Below are 20,184 nucleotides of genomic sequence, written 5' to 3'. Positions count from 1 at the left end.
TTTTGCTGTGCTTTTACATTCAAAATTTCCAGAATTACATATCTTGTGGCAGAAGCTGTTTACCTGATTTCTCTGAATGGGGAAGCACTGCATGAAGCTCAGTGGGTAGTTATTTATTGGCCAGAGGGCATAACAATCAGTTTTCAAACTTTTTTCTATGTGTGGAGCTTTACAATGGGATACAGTAGTTAGCAGTGCCCTGTACAGTAGCAAATGCCTAGACAGTAAAGTTTTCCTATAAAGTTTGGAGTAGATCCAAAACATGTTAAAAAAGGTGGGATTGTGAAGAAATAAGCTTAAAGAAGCTAGCGTGTGCATCGAATAGCACTGTTATATCCTAGCATTATATAACATCCTGCCCTTAACCCCAGAAACTGCCCTATGACAACCCTGTTAAAACCCAAGCCTTAATCCTAAACAGACAACCGATTTACAGGATGAGACAACATGGATATGCAATTTCCAAGTGTCTCTGTGGAACAGCTTGGTAGATTTGGGCATCCTAAGGCAATGTTGCAATTGTCTCATGTTCTGAGGCAACCAGTTAGTCATTAAAGAACATATCACAGTATGTGAGAGATGTAAATACATAACTTCCTTGGAGGCAAAAATCTCACATACAGAGTTTTCAGAAATACCCACAATACATCCCCCACACATACCATTCACCTCATGCACAAGGATTGTCTTATGCTGAGGCGCTTAAAAGAAACTTTCCCAAATCTCAAAGACTTCCAATGCCACGGAATGATAACACTGCTCCTCAGCTACCATTAAAGAACACACCAAAAGTAGCATGAAACATTTCACGTAAGCCTACACCTAATGGTCCCCTGGTACAAACCCCATAAGGCAAGCGTATACAACCTAATACAGTTGTCATTGGGACTCTGTTGTGCTACACACAGATGCCCCACTCATCAGGTTGGACAAGGAGAAGATAATGGCTAGTTGCCTATTTTGTGCGAAGATCCTCAGTATCATGCATGCACTCAAGTTATTGCACCCCAGGTACCAATATGATTCTATTATAGTCCATGTGGGTGCATATGCCCTGAGACATACCTCACTGGACTACATGAAAAAAGAATGAATCACTCCGAATACGTGTCACAGATAGGTATGAGCCTAGTACTGAGCAGCATTCTACCTTCATCAAGGATGATGCCACAGTTGTTGTGTCTTTCGGCTTTTCCCGGTTAGGGGTCACCACAGTGGAACTCCGGTCCGCTAATGATTGGCAGTTGATTTTTACGTGCTGAGTTGCCAGCCCTAACACACAACCTTCAACGAAGGTAGACCCATTCACGCATGGCTCCACGCAGAAGACGCTCTAGCTGAGAGTCGAACCGGGCAGCATCTTACTGTGAGGTGACAGTGCTACCGCAGCACCACCACCGCAGACAATGATGATGGCACAGTATAAACATAAAATGGTTGATTTTACTAATTGGCTTAGTTTTTGGTGTCACTCCAGAAGGATCTAATATCTGTCAGCTTGGGAGAACATGGTCAAAAGACCACTGTGCTCTGTCAAGGATGGGTTGAACCTGACCCCCCCTAGACTTTTGAATATTGGCTAAAACTTTATCCATCCCCCACAGCCTTTTTTTAGTTAATTCCACATCAATAAACTACTATCACAGTGAAAAAGTCTACAAGTAACCTTAAGATGCTGCTACTCAATTCTTGGAGCTTAAACAAAAAACTCCAAATCTTTCAAGCCCTACTCACTCTGGAGAATGCAAACATTTGTGCCATGACAGAGACTTGGTTTAAAAGCCATAGAAAGTACTCTGGAAGTACAAGGCTACCGTGCATTCCACACATTTAGACCAACAAATTACAGACCATGGCCAAAGGTAGAGGTGTTTCTATCCATGTTGGTTAAACAGGATAATACCATGGAGCTTGTCCATGTTCAGGTTACCATAGGTAAGGTCCCTCACCATATCAAGGTTAGCTACAGGTCACCATTATGATTCTAGAGTTTCACAAGTCTTACTTAAACCTAGAAAATGTGCTCACTATCTAACCAAACACTGAATTCATGGGTAACTTTAACTACACTTCTACAGACTGGGAAATGTCCACTGCCTCAAACTCACAGGCACAATTCTTCCTGGCCTTCTTTAACACAAACACAGTGGAACAGATAGTGAACACTCCAACTAGCACATCAAACATACTGAACCTGGTACTCACCAACATAAGAGAACATTGCACCTCTCCCTACTGTGTCATGTTCTCACTAGTGAGGTTGGATCACAAAGCTGTCTCATTTGAAGTAAAAATCAATCCAGAAAATCCCACTAAACCAGTAACAGTTAGGAACTACTCAAAGGCAAACTACATCCTATTAAGTGACAGTCTGTCAAAATTCAAGGTTTCCCCCAACCCAGAGACCACAGCTACCTATGCAGAATTATTCACAGTGTCACTATACAAACATGTGAAAGGCTGCTATACCTACCAGAAAGAAACCAAAAACAAACACTAAAAACAAACCCCAATGGTGGAAAACACACCTAAACAGGGTGCATAATAAAAGAAGAAAACTCAGTGCCAAACTCAGGGGTCTATATTAGAACACTGAAGTTTCAAAACTTCGAATGTTTTAATATCGAACCCTATTCAGCGAAAGCTGAAATATCAAAGCAACAGAAAACCAAATTTTTTCCTAGGGAAAGAATTTGGTTGTCCGTTTCTGTTGCTTCAGTATTTTCAGCGGTGGGGTGGAATGTTATGGGTCGGGTTTAGGTAAGTGTGTGATTGAGTGCGGGTTAGGGTAGTTAGGGTTAGGGTGCGGGTTAGGTATGTGTGCGATTGTGTGGACATGAGGGTTAGGGCGGGTTAGGTGAGTTAGGGTTAGGGTGCGGGTTAGGTATGTGTGCAATTGTGTGGACGTGAGGGTTAGGGCGGGTTAGGTGAGTTAAGGTTAGGGTGCGGGTCAGGTAAGTGTGCAATTGTGTGGATGTGAGGGTTAGGGTGGGGTAGATGAGTTAGGGTTAGGGCGCGGGTGAGGTGAGTATGCGATAGTGACGGACCTTTGGGTTAGGGTTTGGGTTAAGGTAAGTGGATAGTTAGTGGTGTGTGTATAGTTTAGTGTAGGGTTAGGTGTAAGATTTTAGGTGTATGTGTGTGGATTGCTGTTTGTTTTGTGTACTTGTGTTGTGTGTATGTGTTTTTGCTGTTCTGTATGTTCGATCTTTTCAGCTTTTCAGCCTTCGCTAAATAGGGTTCGATATTAGAACATTCGAAGTTTTGAAACTTTGATGTTCTAATATAGACCTAAGATCAGAGCAAATCAAGTCTCAAAGACAAGTAAACTATTATACAAATAAACAAGAAACTAAAGGGTCTAATTAAGTCCAACGAGGCCAACTATGAGGTCAGGATAGCCTTGCAAGCTAAGGACAATCAGAAGGCCTTTTTCAGCTATGTCTAGAACCTTAGAGTTAACCCACAACAGTGTGCTGAACTGGTGATGAACGGTACCATCTACACTGATCAGGGTAACATAGCAAATCTACTAGCTGATACATTCAAATCAAACTCCCCCCCCATCTGCACCAGCTGAAATCCTTCAAATCAACCCCCCCCCCATCTGCACCAGGTGAAATCCTTCAAATCAAACTCCCCCCCCATCTGCACCAGGTGAAATCCTTCAAATCAACCCCCCCCATCTGCACCAGGTGAAATCCTTCAAATCAACCCTCCCCCATCTGCACCAGGTGAAATCCCATCCAGCTTATTTCCCTCAGCTATTAGCAGGGGCCAGGTGCTGGTGGCACTCAATAAAGTCAAGACCTCTGCCTCCATGGATCCTGACAACATCCTTGGTTGCCTCCTGAACAGTCTAAAACATGACTGATCAGGACCACATGAGGCACTCTTCAACTGAAGCCTTGAAACAAGCTACATCTCAAGTGACAATCATTCCTCTCCATAAGGATGAACTATCAACTGACTCTGGAAACTACAGACCCATAAGTCTCCATACGTTTAACAAGTCTAACATGCAAAGCCATGGAATGAATTATCATGGAAATGATAAACAAGGACATTAGAAACCTACAAACTCTGGACACATCACAACTTGGCTTTGTTAAGGGAAGGTCATGCCTACTTAACCTGGTAAACTTCTTTAGGAGAGTCAACCAGGTAATGAAAGGGGGGTAAAACAGTGCATGCAGCATATCTTGACTTGGCTAAGCTATTTGATGCAACATCCCACTTAGGTATTGTTGACAAGCTCTTTGACCTAGGCATAAACCCTTACATAGCTCACTGGATTCCTGGCTGGCTAACAGACAGGACCCAAGAATTGATGATTGATGAGGCCGCCTCCAACAACACACCAGTCACCAGTGGAGTACTCCAGGGCTTTGTGATGGGCCTGCTCCTGTTTGGCATCTACTTCTTGGAAAGTCAAGGCTAATGTTAAAGGCCCCCTGCTCAATGTGTTTGCAGATTGCTGTAAACTGAGAGCTATTATAAATTCCTCCCAATGTACAAACATCTTGCAAGTGGGTTTAACACAGACAAATGACTGATGCCAAACCCATGGCCTAAAACTCAATGCCAAAAAATGCATTATAATGCCTTTTGGGAAACTGCCAATGTAAGTTAATTAGTCCATTGATAAAATGCCCCTGAAAGTCGACTCAATAGTAAGAGGTCTGGGAACATATGTAGACAGCAGTTTGGCCTTTGACCAACATGTAACTATGTAACTAAGATAAGAAGAAAGACGTTCTATGTCAATCAACTTATAGGTAAGGGTATGGTGTCCAGGTCCAAGGAAGTTATAGTACCACTCTACTTGACCCTTATCAGACCTATCATTGAAGACAATGTCCCATTTGCCCACAAAGGTTTCTCACTAGGAGAATGGAGGGCATGACCATCCTGTTCTACACTGATTCCCTAAAGGCTCTGTGTCTGTATTCAGTCTCTTACAGGCTGCTGAGAGGAGATTTTTGCCTGGCTTGCAGGGCTTCCTCAGACCCAGCCCTGATGGATCTGTTACACGTGCCAAACAAACAGTACTAGAAACACTAGATATTGGGATATGAACTTCACTTGCGATATATACTCAATGTGCTGGAGAGACAGATATGTGTCTCAAAGGATCCTCACGCTATGGAATAGACTTCCCATCCATGTAAAACAGAATTCATCCCTGACCCTATTCTAACAAAACCTTGACATTTGGATGGGAAATCATAAATTTACCCCCAGTCTGGCCCCTTGTCCCTTATGGACAGATGCTATTAATAAGAAAAGTATTATCCTAACTAACACCTCCCCCACAAAAATCCTTAGCTACCTGCCTACTAACATGCCCACACCATATGATACTTGGGACCCACATGGTTTGGGTTGTGTGGCTACACTTGTAAAGGACCATAGTGGTCATTAGCCTACTAACAGCCCCAAGGCTAACAACCACCTACAAGCCTAGTGGTCATTAGCCTAGTAACAACCTTTGAACCTATGAACCTATGTACAGCAGTACATACATGTGTTACAGTTGATATGGGACATAATATGTGTAGAAAAAAAAGCAGCTTGAGAACGAATGATACGATAGGCAGAAGCAATGGTACATAATTAGCCATAAAACAGATCCATAGTTTAGTTATCAAGAGGTGTAACATCCAAAACAAAATGAACAACTTTTGATATAAGGCCAGCTAGCCACAGCCAGACCCAAAAATGGATGGTAGAATAGAGCCATCCCTGAAGACATACGGAGAGAATGGAAACATCCCTCCCCCAAAGATGCAAGAATGACCAAAGATACATTCTAAAGTGGACTGAAGACCAGTGTCAATCATAAGGATGGATAAATATGGCTATACCTCCAAAAGGCATAGAGCTCTGACAAGTTGATGTCTGAATCGGGCTTCCTGTTTGCCTTCGCATTGGTTTACTTGGAATTTGTGGGAAAATGCATGTAGAATAATGTTCAGGAGAAGGAGTGAAATTTAAAGACTGGACTTGTAATGTTATAGTGAATGACAACTGATAAAAAAGCAAATATATGTATAATGCACAAAGCTATTGACAAATGCTTACAATTATTTGTTTTATTTTCTATAACTATGTGCACCCAAGTTCAAAATGTTTGAAGTTAATTAAGGTTTAAAAACATAAGGGTGGAGGACCTCATTCAAGCCCCCAGAAGAATTTATTACTATAAACATACTATTATAATGATGAATGACCAGAGACATACACACAGATGGGTGGAAGAACAAAATTCCTAAAGTGGAGAGATGTTCAGTTATACTCTTAGATGGGTGGATGACCAGAGACATGCCTTCCAAAGGATTGATGAATATAGTATCCCATTAGAAGTTTGACTGACCATCAATATTTTACTGTACCTGTCTCCTGACCAGTGACATTTTACTGTACCAATCTCCTGACTAGCAATGCTTTACTGTAACCTATCTCGCTACCAATAATATTTTACTGTACCTATCTCCCCTTAAATTTGTTCTGAGATTTCTAGTTTGCATAGAACTGTTCTGCATAACTCTCAGAACACAAGTTACATTTCAGGCTGTATGAAAAAAACCCTGAAAATAATTAATCAATGATTCACATAGAGAAAGGGTTCACATTGCACAATGCTTAATGAACTTGACAGTAGATCTACAGATGCGTAGTATTTGTTAGTAATCATGTAAGTATTCTTAAGCAGATCAATAACTTAAGTATCAATCAAAAACGTACTTCAGGTGCAATTCATTACAGGGTAGTACAGTAAAATAGCCTAGATTTTGAGAAAGTAATGCAACACTTAACAAAATAGTACCACTGAGGTAGTAAATGAGTGTTATAAACATCTTTACACTCTACACTAACATTCTGTGACTACATATTAAACTAATTTAAAAATACTAAACTTAAATTTTAATTGTACGTAATTGTTTAACTATACATACTATACTAACATTCAGTGACTGCATGCTACCCCAAATAAAGTATAGTAAACTTTAACTGAATACAGATACATTTTTAGTAGCAAGTAATTATGATATTGATAACAGAAATACTGCCAAGGTTATAAATGTTTATACCTGCGAAGTTAGTATGTAAAGCTAAGCCTTTACTCATTCGGACACCACTACATAGACTCTTAATGATGAGTGCAATCTATTGGAGGTCTGTAGTTAGTAAACAGCATTGATTAGGTCATCAGCTTTATGGCTACCCTGTGTCTCTTAAGTGATTGCATTCATTTTCTTTTATTCATTATTCCTTAAGTTTTTTATTGAAGCTATCAATATTATAAAATGTCTGAATATTTTTGGGTTAAGTATTCTGGTTTGAAGGAGTGAGCTTTGAGAAAGTTATTTCAGTGGCATTTAGCTTGAAAGAAGGCATTATCAATTGAATGGAGTGGAGCTTCTGTGGCAAAATATTCACAGCAGAGTATTTTGTGGTAAAGTGGTGGTCAGCAAATGGAGTTGATGGATTCATACTTCAGAGTGCTCAGTGATACTGGGGCTCTGGAAAAGAAGGGCAACCATCTGGGGTTACTGATATCAATGCAGTGATGTTGTTTGTTATTGGCAAGGGATACTAAATGAAATATTTTGTTTTCTGCAGTTTGTAAAAGTTAAATGTTTGTAGCTGAAAACATGCAAATTATGGGTACTATGTATGATTTTGCATTGGTGGCTCTGGCGATTATATATAAAAAGGTCATCCCAGCAAAATAATTATTTCTTTATTATGTACAGAAGTACATGCTAGTCACGCCCTTGTACGGAGTAAACTTGCAGTAAAAGAGTGATGCAGGTCACGATATCATTCTTGCTATTTTATTTATTAATATTAGAAAATATAATTATCAAGATAAGTTAAGAAAAGAGCATAACAGCAGGTAGCATCTAAACAGTCCATCATCATATCTAAGTCTTCTTTTGTAATATCCTAAAGAAAGCAATCCAAACAACAAGATTTTGGTTGTCTGTCTTTTGTTGAAAATGATGGGGATAATCTGTTCTTTGATAGCAGGTTTGGTCAATGTCTATCTTGCAGCACCATTGTGGACTCCACATGGGACAGTTAAGGTTGGATTGCTGGCCATGATCACTTTTTCTATATTGCGATTCCTTTTTTTTTTTTTTTTTTGTCCTTCTTGGGGCATTACTAAACTGATCCCCATTACCCCACATCCACACTGGGTCTATCAGCTCATCTCCTTATCCCTGGGCTTACTCTGATATTGCTGGGGCTGGTTGTGGATCCTAACAGCATCATGGGAGCTTGGCCATCTCTGTTTCTGTCCTGCTTTTTTTTTCATGATATGCCCTAGCCATTCCCTGCCCCACTTCCCACGCTCACCAGTCATGTACAAGGGTAACTCATCTTTGGACCATTTCTCCCCTAAGGGAGTATCATTGACAAATGTTCTTCCATCTGGAATGGGCATACCCATCCCTCCCTGGTGCTCCATCAATCATTAGAGCCACTAATTGAACCCAGGCTGACTGAATCATAGTCAGGGCTTTATCCTTTTATGCAACCTCAGCAAGTCTACTATATTGCTATTGGTTGTGGTGGTCAGTTATTCCTTGGCTTTTTTTACCATGCCTCACCATTTGTTACTCTCCACAAACTTTAATGTTTAGGACAAGGAACTTTCTTGTCTAAGTGCATGGAGTACTATATGTCATATGGGCAATTCAGTGTTAACCAATAACCAAAGTAATTTATTCATGGACTTGTAGAATGGAAGAAATGTTACCTCTTAAAATATATTGAATATATTAAATAATTTACTTGATGTGTTTAGCTCAATACAAAACACAGTTTCAATGGGTAGCATTTTCATACACAAATTAAAAAAAGTACTTTAGAGACCAAACCATAACTCCATTGAATGGTTTATATAATACATTTATAAATCATGTGACTTTCAGCATCCAATCACAATTTAATTTTTTATAAAAACATACCTTAAAAACATAGGAAACATTTGAAAAACTCAGTTACTTAATAAAAGTAATATAGTTATTGTTTTCCGCAGTCACACAAAACCTCCAAGTCCATACTATTTTTAAAGGTTTGTACTTCAAAAATTGTTTTAAATTAGTAGCTTCATTTAAGCCTGGAAACATATATGTATCTAACAAAACCTGCCATTGGTATTCTTTGCATTCTAATGCATTTTAGTGTCACTATGTCTATTGTCTCCGTGTACATTGTCATCTACATGAAAGGCACATTCTTGTATTAGAGACAGGATGCAGTCTGTGTAAGCAGTGCATGTCATTTATTATTAAAATTAATAACATAAAGATAGTCATAGACTCGATCACTTAGTTTTCTCATTGTTTTGCCAACATGAAATACACTATAAAGCAAACGTTCAGCATTGAAGAATGCACTAATGGGATTAACTCTATGCAAGCTTTCATACCAAAACTCTTTCCTGGTTGCACATGAAAAACAATGGGTGCTATTAAACATAAACATTTAATGTCTGCAGAACCCACAACCGTATATCCCAAAGTGTTTATTACTGCCCCTATAATCTTACTAGGATCTCCTTTGCATCAGCTTTCATGTTGGTGCTCTTTCTGTTACTAAACAATGGGAATGTACCAGATGCCTGTTCCATTTCTTTATTTCTTAACAAGATATTCCAGTATTAGCTTATTATATTTTAACACTTTCTAAATCTAGTCTATGTTTAATAATCATAAACATTTTTGGGTATAATTACCATAAGTGAAAACCTTAGTACTTGCCAGTTGACTAAAGGGACCATACAATGTACTTTGAAGCTTTTTGCCTTCCTCAATGGCTATCTGGTTTAGATAGTCCCTGCTTTGAAATTTCTCTTTATTTAAGGTGGTCTATCATACTGAAAAACTTGTCTTCACTGGTTGCAAACCTAGACATTCTGATATCCATTCATTTCACCACCAGAACACTAAGATCCAGCAACAAAAATCACTTGCAGATCACTAAAGCCAATAACTCTGCTGGTGAAGCACTATTCTCTTGCGCCATAGCCAAATTATGGAACTCCCTCCCACCCACAATTACCTCCATACCATCATGCACCCACTTCAAAACCTAACTAAAAGTGCACCTAAAAACATGCTGGCTATGCCCTTGCAACTCCCACTCTAATATCACCCACCCCATCCAACCACTACCTTTCTTTCCACCCCACTAACTACCTTGATTATAGCAAGCTCAGATGCTTATAAGCCTAGTACTTATTATACAGCAGGAACTTCTTATTATAACAATTGTTAATGTCTGTTATGTACTTCGCAGATAAAGATTCTAGTTGTCTACTGATGTGCTATGTTCTTCATCTGTAACTATGTTTGTAATTAATTGCTATGTTAATCAAATTGTTAATTGCTATGTAAATCCAATGTAACTACTGTATGTTTGTTTTAACTGTGGAGCTTTTTTCCCCAGGCCTCCGCTGAAAATGGACTTACGTCCAGTCGGACACTCCCGGTCAACAAATGTAAATAAATAAATAAATAAAAAGTCACAGTATTGTCCTTCATATCAAGGTTGCTATACTAATGCAAATAGGTGTTGCTAGCTTTATTATCAAGGCTGCTAAGCTCAGATGGTTAGGGTACTGGATACTCATAATCATGAAATAATGAGACAATATAGGTAAGAGAGGGTACAGGTGATTAATTCATGCCAGGGTGTGCTTTTGGGCTAAACAAGACTGAAAATCTAAACAAAAAAAAGAAACATCTTTTATGCAGGAGAGCAAGCCCCATCCACACCACACCTCTTGCTAATTATACATACCAACTTTGATATCGCAATATAGCGAAGAAAGGGCAAAATCCTACTCATGCAGTACTGTCATCGTGCACAACCAGTTACCAATATTTTTTGAAAAACTGACATTTTGGTATTCTTAGGATTTTTTTATATGATTAACTGACTGCAAAAGTAAAACATTTGTTTTTCTTTTGTGATCAGTTATGATTCATTTGTTTGTATGTTTTGGTTCAATTTTTCATTTAAAGAGCTTGACAGAGTGAGTGTCAGCCATTCTTCACTGTAAAATTTCATAATATAAAATTCCTCATAATTAAGAACTTCCTTGGCTTTAGTCACATCATAATCAGAAATAAACTTCATAAAGTAGATGCTGCCCATGTGTCTGAAATAAAGTACAAAAACTACAATTACATCATACAGTCTGACATTGTCTATTTAAAATGTAATCAAGTGCAATATTGCCCTACAGTAGCACATACTCTAAGGGAGTTGTGTTCTGCAAACATATCTATGCATTGACTTAATGAATATGTACATATCGAAGCATATAAAGTATGAGAAAAGCTTCATTGTTTAAAAATAGAACTGAAAAGATAACATTACTATGACTGCAAAATGGGAATTATTGTCAAGACTCCATCTGGCATTTGTATTCTTCAGAAACAATTTCCCTTAGTAAATATGTGATGAACTGCAAATGGGCCAAAATTAAACTTGAAAAAGTGTAGTATAGTTTAAGTTGTCAGACAATCCCTACCCTTAATTTATATTGTATAGACAATACTCTTGTACTAAACGGAAATCTAGTCAGGGACCTGGGTTGATAATTTCCTCCCTTTTGACCACTGTGTGGCAACTGTAGTCAGAAAATACTTTTACTTAACATAACTAATAGCCCATGTTAACTCACCCAGATCTAAAGATGTTATTGTTTCCTTCTATCCAGCACTGATTAGACCAACTGTAGAGTGTAACTCCCCCTTCAGGATGTACCTCAAGTGACATATAAAACAGCTAAAGAAGCTCCAGAGGTTCCTAATTAAGAAGATTTTGGGCTTAAAGACTGAACTAACAAGAGTTGATAGAAGCTCTATTCCTTTACTAAGCATCTCATAGACCTTTGATAGGTGACTTTTGTCTTATCTACTGTGTCAGTAGAGATCCTGTTTTTCTTGATCTTCTTCATAAAGTCTAATATTTTAGCAAACATCAGTACCTGGGACCTAAAGCTTCATCAGCAGATAAACAGAACATGATGGCGATCATTATATGAACAATTTTTATAATAAAAGAAAAGAATTTTGACCAAAAGTTAGAAGAATAATTCTCACAATGCTAGAGCCCTTCTCACTGAAATAAACAAACAAACAACTCAGCAGCTTAATAAAATTCACCAAAGCCAAGTTTGAGGCTAAAGTAACTACAAAATATTTTTAGTTATGTTTATAATCTCAAAAGCACAACACAGTAATGCGCTGAGATGATTGTGAAAGATGTTACCCACACTGAGGCCGAAGATATAGTGAACCTCCTGGCTGATAAATGTAGCTGTAACTTTACCCTCCCCCGCTCCCCTCCGGCTGTCCCTCAAGATATACCTGAAACTGACTCACCTCCAGCTATCACATAAGCTCAAGTCCTAAAAGTGCTATCAAAAGCTAAAAATGCTCTATTGATGGGTCCTGACAATATCTCTGGATGCATCTTAAATAGCTTGAAGCATCATTTAGCCACACCCCCTAACAACACTGTTCAGTCTCAGCCACACCCCTAACAACACTGTTCAGTCTCAGCCACACCCCAGCCACACCCCTAACAACACTGTTCAAGCTCAGCCTCCATACAGGCTTTGCACCAAGTGAATGGCATAAAGGACCCTGTAAAAGGGAGGACTTTTCATAGACCCAGGCAGTTACAGACCCATAACTCTGACCAGCTTCATATGCAAATCCATAAAAAGGCTTATCACAGAATTAATCAATCATGGAATTAATCAGTCAGGTCATAGTGACCCTCTAGACCCACCTCTGTTTGCATTTGTCAAGGGCAGGTCATGCTTACTTAACCTGGTGGATTTTTTGAAAAGGTCACCAACATCCAGAAAACAACCCCCTATAAAAACTGCTTTATTTCTATGTTGATCACTGATAGTAACATCATTAAATGGATTTTGGAGAAAAATTGGGCTATCTTAAGTGAGGATAGATACATTTGAGAGAAACTTAATAACAAACCGCTCATTGTTTACAGAAAGGAAATGAGCATGAAAAATACGTTGGAAACCATGAAAGAACATTAACACCCCCAGAAAATCAGGAATGAGAAAATGGGGCAGTTGTTGGTATTGTTCTTGAATGCATCTAGGTGAGCACAGTAAACATGCAAAAACTCAAAGTATCAAATAACTTTAACTGTAAGACTTTGGGGGTTGTGTACATAGCCCTCTGTCCATCTTGTTCTTCGTTCTACATATATTGGGAAGACTGAAAGGAAATTGAGAGAGAGTCTATGAGCACCTGTTGGGCATTAAAAAGAAAAAATACACTAATGCCTTGTATAAGCAAGATTGTGACAACCCAAGTCATGATTTCAAATTTTCAATCATTGAAAAATTTCAAAACATATACAATGTGGACCATGGTCATTGATATTGGAGAAAAGAGAACTTTACTGACAGTTCAGACTAAGCTCGAGTAGCTGGTCAGGATTAAACAAACAGACATCAATTGTGTGTCTGTTAAAATTAAAAGCATTGGATCAATGTCCTTTTATAGCACTACTTATCTGCTCCTCGTTTAGTGTTCCTCAGCAGCCCTTAAATGCATACATGGCTTTAATTTTTGAAAATATTCATTTTTTAAAATACAGAGATATACATATTTTTTAAATATTTAATTAAGTTTTATTATTGCAATTTCTGATACAGTTTTTAATTGTTTATGTATAAGTTATAGAAACTTACTTTCTCAGTCTTAAACTATATTTTAAACTATATTTTGAATCATGTTTGGATTTTCCTCTTGCATATTACATATTCAGCTGTCAATGGCTTGATTGGTTATAGCATGTTGGATTTATATGGGCATGATACAGTCTTTTGTTATATTGTCCTAAGTTGGAAGATACTTATGAATGAACAGGCTGGCTTGTACTCGCATAGATGCAATGCCCAAGCTTGTGGGGCTTGCCTCTTATAAGACTAATGATTGGTTGAGGGTTAGCTGACGTAAGTTTGGTATCTCTGATATTTAAACTCGTTTTAAACTGTTAAATGTTTTTAAATCATATTTTAAACTATGTCTTAAGTTGTTCCTTTACACATAATATGTATAACTGTTAATTCTTTGATTGGTCACAGTATTTTGATTTTGTGTGGGTGTGACAGAATCTTTGGTTATTATTTTTAAACTTGGAAGATGCAACGTCCTAGTTGGTGGGGGCTTGCCTATCATAAGACCAACGATTGGATGAGGGCTAGCTGATGTATGACCAACTTCTCAGATATTTAAACTAATTTTAAACTATTAACAATATCTGATGAAGTTTTTAACGTACATTTGGATGGTTTTAACTATTGGATTCATTAAGGTATATCTGGTAATGCTCTCCTGTGACACCATTCTAATTTTGAAGCTATCAAGCAGAAATACCAATGTATGACTATATAAATGAGGAAACTTCTCTGTGTGGAAGATCTAAGATTCCCTAGAGTTCAGGAACCTAATAAAACCATACTGTGAATATTCCACCTAATAACAGGTGGCAGAAATACTTTATTTAAAATCTTTTTAAGCATAAATCCACTAATGAAAGTAGGGAAGCACAAGCTAGTTCAACTTGAATCTTCTTTATTAAAAACACACAAACGATCCAAATAGTAGCTGGAAAAAAACAGAATAAAGTGTAAAAATTCACCATTCCATGTATAAAAGCGTGGGAATGGTTTACTAGGGTAGCTGCGTTGTAAAAGACAATTAGCATGTTTACTTGTTAAATACCCCACTCACCAGTGTGATATTCGACACAGTGCTACCCTACTTCAAGCTCTGTGAATCCAATATATGTTAAACTAAACTAAACTAACCTGAACTAAACTAAATGTTAAACTAAAAATTACACATTAATAATTGGTAAAAATTCCTAAAAGCATTTCACTGTAGTATCAAAAAAAGAAAAAGTTAACATATGTAAGTCTTCAAAATTCCTTAGAAATCTTTTCTACCAACTTTCAGAAACATTTTTAACGTAGATCACTTTATATGCCACAGTAGCTTTACTAACAGCATCATCTTCATCATTAGTACAAAGTAATGTCCGAAGACCTACCGACTCAGCATTTCCAATCATGAAGACCAAGTCCTCCTTTTCTTTAGAATTCATCAATGTTTTGCTTTTTCATGCATTTTCAGTAACACCATGTTCTGATAAGATAATGTGTTCCAATTAATTATATGTTCTAAGTCCTATTGTGCTTAAGGTATGGACCTTGTAATCAGGTTCCTATTACGTGATCAAACTACAACAAGTTCGAACCCTATATGGTCGAAAGCATATAGTCAAACTTGCAGAAGTTCGACCACGTAAAAAAAATAAAATAAAACTTGCAACAGTAAACTAACTGCACCCCCCCCACACCCCTCGCTCTTTAAATATACCAACTCTAAGACCGCACTATAGAGCGGAAAGGGAATATTTCCCTTTACTGCACTGTAGTGCGATCTGGGAGTTAGTATATTTAAAGAGTGGGGTGTGGGGGGTGCAGGGGGACTTCCCCCCTGCTTGCATCTGTTAGTTTACTGTTGCATATTTTTTTTACGTGTTCGAAGTTTTGAAACTTCGAACAGACAAGTTCGATCTTGTCATGTTCAAAGTTTCAAAACTTTGATCACGTAATAGGAACCCCTTGTATTCACCATCCAGCAACCTCCCTTTCCTAGTGAAAGGCAAGAATACTTGCAGGTGCCAAGGATATAACAGTAGTATCCAAATGTTTTCATATAGCTAACCTAGCAGGATTAGGATTTAGGGTGAAACAAAGATAAAGGTTTCCTTTATCAAAACTGTATAAGAATTTATCTGTACTATTACCAAGGGGCTGATGCTAAGGTCATGTATAGTTCTTTCTCATAAATGTTGAAATGTTTTGAAGAAAAAAGTAATTATCTCCATAGATTCTGGGACTCTTAAAATTTGTGAATGTCTCACATTTGGAGAAGAAATCTGTGTAGGACACATTATAGCTTTCTCCTGTGATGTTCAGAGTATCATGAAGATTCATGTTTTCATGAGGAAAACTAGAAGATAAAGAAATTACTTCAAAATATGAATTGAACTAAACTGGAGCATTATCAAGGTAAAAATACTCACTAATTCATGAAGAAATGAAGGAAAAAGTTATTTCTCTTTGTTTTTATCCAATTTTTTTATGTACTGATGTAACTAGGAGTGTTATACAGAAATAAGCAACTTCTCACCAAAGCAGCAAAGATTTCAATAGGAAATTCCCACCTTATCTCCACCCTACTTTATGCCTCTCCAATATATACCAACCTAAGGCAATGCAATCTAAACAAGCTAGAGACCTGCTACAACAAAATCTCCAAATTCGCCACAGGGGCATCCTACCGTAGTCACCACTGCCTCTCACTTGCTGAACTGGGCTGGCTTGAACTCCCTCACCTCCTTCAATGGTATCAACTATCACTCACCTATAAACTAGTAAACCATACACTAAATGTCCCATCCCTCCAGAATCTACTCCAACCCTATCGCACCACCAGACCACTAAGATCCAGCAACAAAAATCACTTGCAGATCACTAAAGCCAATAACTCTGCTGGTGAAGCACTATTCTCTTGCACCGTAGCCAAATTATGGAACTCCCTCCCACCCACAATTACCTCCATACCATCATGCACCCACTTCAAAACTTTATTAAAAGCGCACCTAAAAACATGCTGGCTATGCCCTTGCAACTCCCACTCTAATATCACCCACCCAATCCAACCACTACCTTTCTTTCCACTCCACTAACTACCTTGATTATAGCAAGCTCAGATGCTCATAAGCCTAGTACTTATTATACAGCAGGAACTTCTTATTATAACATTTGTTAATGTCTGTTATGTACTTCACAGATAAAGATTCTACTTGTCTACTGATGTACTATTTCTTCATCTGTAAATATGTTGTAAGTAATTACTATGTAAATTGTTAATCACTATGTAATCCAATGTAACTACTGTCTGTTTATTTTAACTGTGGAGCTTTTCTCCCCAGGCCTCCACTGAAAATGGACCTACGTCCAGTCGGACACTCCCGGTCAACAAATATAAATAAATAAAATAAATAAAAATAAGTAGGGAGTGTTAATCTATTGACTCTACTCTATGCCTGTCACCAAGAGTGACTAACATCAGTCCCATGGACTTCTCCGAGGAGGCCAGAGCAATTTCCAAGGCCAATATTAGTGGGAGGCCACGCAACAAAAGAAAAAGCTGCTGCTGTAAATTGGCATTGTCAGTGGTAAGCTTTGAAAAAAAAGCTAATAGCTAATACTGTAAATTAGAAGCCTTTGGTATAGAAGAAGTTTCTGGATGTCAATGTTAAAACCTGCAGCTTGGACTCCTTGATCTTCTGTACTATTTTTTGGAAATGCTGACCTCTTCTGATGTTGGTATCTTTGAAAGTACCTGTTTATATCTGGGAGGTACTGATATTAGTAGAGACTCTCCAGGCTTGCATACACCCCTACAACCCCCTTTGTGTCCGTTTCATTGGAGTCAGTCAAGTTAAAGTGCAATCTCAAACGTAAATGGTGCAAAACTAGAATCCACTAGGGATAATGCATTCTTTGTAATAGATTATGCCCTTTTCTGAATCAACATCCTTACTTTCTCTGATTTTGTGGGCTCAGAAAGTACATCTTTGACTTTTTCTTTCTGCGTAAACTTTAGATGACATATTATTGAAAAGTAGGCCAGTGATTTTAGCATTTTTAATTTTATGGCCTAATTAAAAATGACCATATCACCAAAATCCTTGGCGTTTTATTCACGGCCTAAAAAAGAAAAAAGAAAAAAAAGAAATGTATTTTATTTTTTATTTATTTTATTTTACATTTGTTAACCGGGATGGTCCGACTGGACGAGGTCCATTTATAGCGGAGTCCGAGGAGAAAAGCTGTACTTAATTTAAAAGCACAAATAACAACAATAATGATATTATACAAAGTGTAAAAAAAAAACATTGAGAATGGAAATTCTTTAGAGCTGCTTGCCTGCCACAATCATACATGTTGAGTGATCTAGTTGCCATTAGTAGATATAACAACAAAGACGAAAAAAAAACAATGTTTAAGAGTAAAAATCACTGATAGAAGAACACTGAGCTATACAGAAAAAAAATTTTCTTCTTGTAAGGTGAGAGATGTAAGGCCCTGAGAAGAGAACTTCAGGAAAGGACAGCGATGCAAGAGATATAAGGGGGTTACACTCCTGTGTAAATGTGGGCCTACTAACGTAAAACCTGCATTGGTACCTCAAAGGGAAGAAGCCACCGCATCTCAATATCTGACCAGGAAGAAACACTTGCAAAGTGGGTATAACTCAAATGTTATGATTTGCTGTTGTAGTAGCTCTCCCCAAAGAAGTGTTAGTTCCTTAAAAAAAACAGAATTTATGTTTTCCTCTGGTAATCTTAACTGGGTCATGAAAGTTAAAAGAAAGTATAATTGGGTGTAAAAAGACAAGGAACATACAGAAGTATAGCAATACATCATAAAGCCAGGCACGGCAGAACCAAAAAAAAAGTCACAGCACCTTTAAAGTTTTTTAGGTCAGAAACACATTATTAAATGCTGTGTTTCACTTCTTCAGAAATCGGTATATGTATTCTGGGTGTTATTTCAATGGAAACCAGTATGTATTCTGGGTGACAGTACCAGACATCTTAACTGTTCCAGTTTTGTAGGGACACCCCCCCCCCAATGTTTCTCAAAGTTTTGCTCCATTCCTCCTAAAACTGGAAATCATTTTGAGAATTTCGAAGATAATAGCACCAACATTTAAAAGATGTCCCTAATTTGGGTTCTTTTCCTTAGTTATTTTTTAATTGGTAAAAGTTGAAAGGTCTGGTGAGTACCCCTGTTACCAAAGAAGCCTTGTCTTGACTTCATCACTTTCTGTCCGTCTTTGTACTTCCCTCAACACTTAGGACTCAACCACTGTGGAAAAGTAAGAAGGCTTGGTACTACAGAAGTTGCTGACGTGAACATAAAGGTATAAATTAGCAAGCTACAGCAGTCAGTTACCTTGTTCTGCACAATGAATGGCTGAAGACAAAAAGATAAGGGCAGATAGTCACCAGATTTTAATGGAAAAAGGGAAGCGGTTATTACACAACTGTTGTGAGTACATATTTCAAAGGGTTTATTACCTCACAGGCACACAGCCTGAACCTGAAGCCCAGAAGCTTGTAATCTATCAGACTATTCCCTCTCAGCTGATTGAAAGCTTCTTTGTAATCTCTGAGGGCATCTTCATACCTGCAAGAAAAGAAGAGACGTAAGAAAGCAATTAAAGCTACACACTGGAATTAGATTATTGTTATTTTTTTATTTTTCAACACCTGAGTGACATAAATACATTTGGTGCTGTGATGTCCCTTTGGTAATTATGATTGTCTTGACTATACTGTTGTTAGTGTTATAGATAGATGTAGCTTTAGTTTATCTGTGACCAAGAATTCTCGCATGTCTGCACCATTGTCATCTCCTCATCTGAAATTGTTTTGCATTTAGTCTGAAACACAGTGGGAGTGAAAAAATTCAGTTAACTTTAAATGGATAGGCATGCCACGATCAGAGTCTAAGTGTGGAATCTGACACTTTGCTTCTTTCGTCTTGACTCAAGTAGGGTCACACATGAAAGGTTCTGTGCCTTTCGATGCTATCTCAAAGTCAGGGATAATAGGTTCATAGGTTCATAGGTTTTCAGGTTGGTACCTGTTAACTGCCCTGGCGAGCCATTTTAGCCCCCAATTATCCTTTGAGAGAGTCAAACCCCTGCACCTTGTGTTAAAAGGGCAAACAAACAACCATTAAGCCACCCTCCCAACCTTATGGACTAGTACAATTAAGTGAGCAAATATAGCTGCCCGCAGGAGCAAAGTGAAATAAATTACTGTAAAAAAAAGCTTTATTTAATAGCAATAAGGTTACATATGAAATGCATTTTTCATTTTTAGCTGTGTGTAGGTGTGTGTAGGAAACAATTACCCCAGTGTCATCCCTGTCAGTATCTCAGGGTGATTATTACTCTGGGTAGCCTAAAGCCCTACAGCTAATAAGATCCTGTTATGGTGTTGGAAATCTGAGAATCGAGTCCT

The 20,184-nt window shown here is 37.9% G+C and overlaps 2 protein-coding genes across 4 annotated transcripts in view; one reads left to right on the top strand and one right to left on the bottom strand.

Annotated features, from left to right (window-relative positions):
• LOC122813140 (nmrA-like family domain-containing protein 1) overlaps positions 1-20,184 on the top strand; it is a 918,981-nt gene that overhangs the window by 456,386 nt on the left and 442,411 nt on the right. The window lies entirely within an intron of this gene.
• Positions 1-20,184, bottom strand: part of NCF2 (neutrophil cytosolic factor 2) — a 612,590-nt gene that overhangs the window by 340,529 nt on the left and 251,877 nt on the right. The window contains exon 3 of the mRNA XM_044085286.1: positions 19,234-19,342. Within this exon, the coding sequence (XP_043941221.1) occupies positions 19,234-19,342 (109 nt within the window). The remainder of the gene's footprint in view (positions 1-19,233; positions 19,343-20,184) is intronic.

This window comes from Protopterus annectens, chromosome 10.part0, assembly GCF_019279795.1.
Source record: "Protopterus annectens isolate FY-2018-M chromosome 10.part0, PAN1.0, whole genome shotgun sequence".
Lineage (NCBI taxonomy): Eukaryota > Metazoa > Chordata > Ceratodontiformes > Protopteridae > Protopterus > Protopterus annectens.
This window is presented reverse-complemented; position numbering and strand designations above follow the sequence as displayed.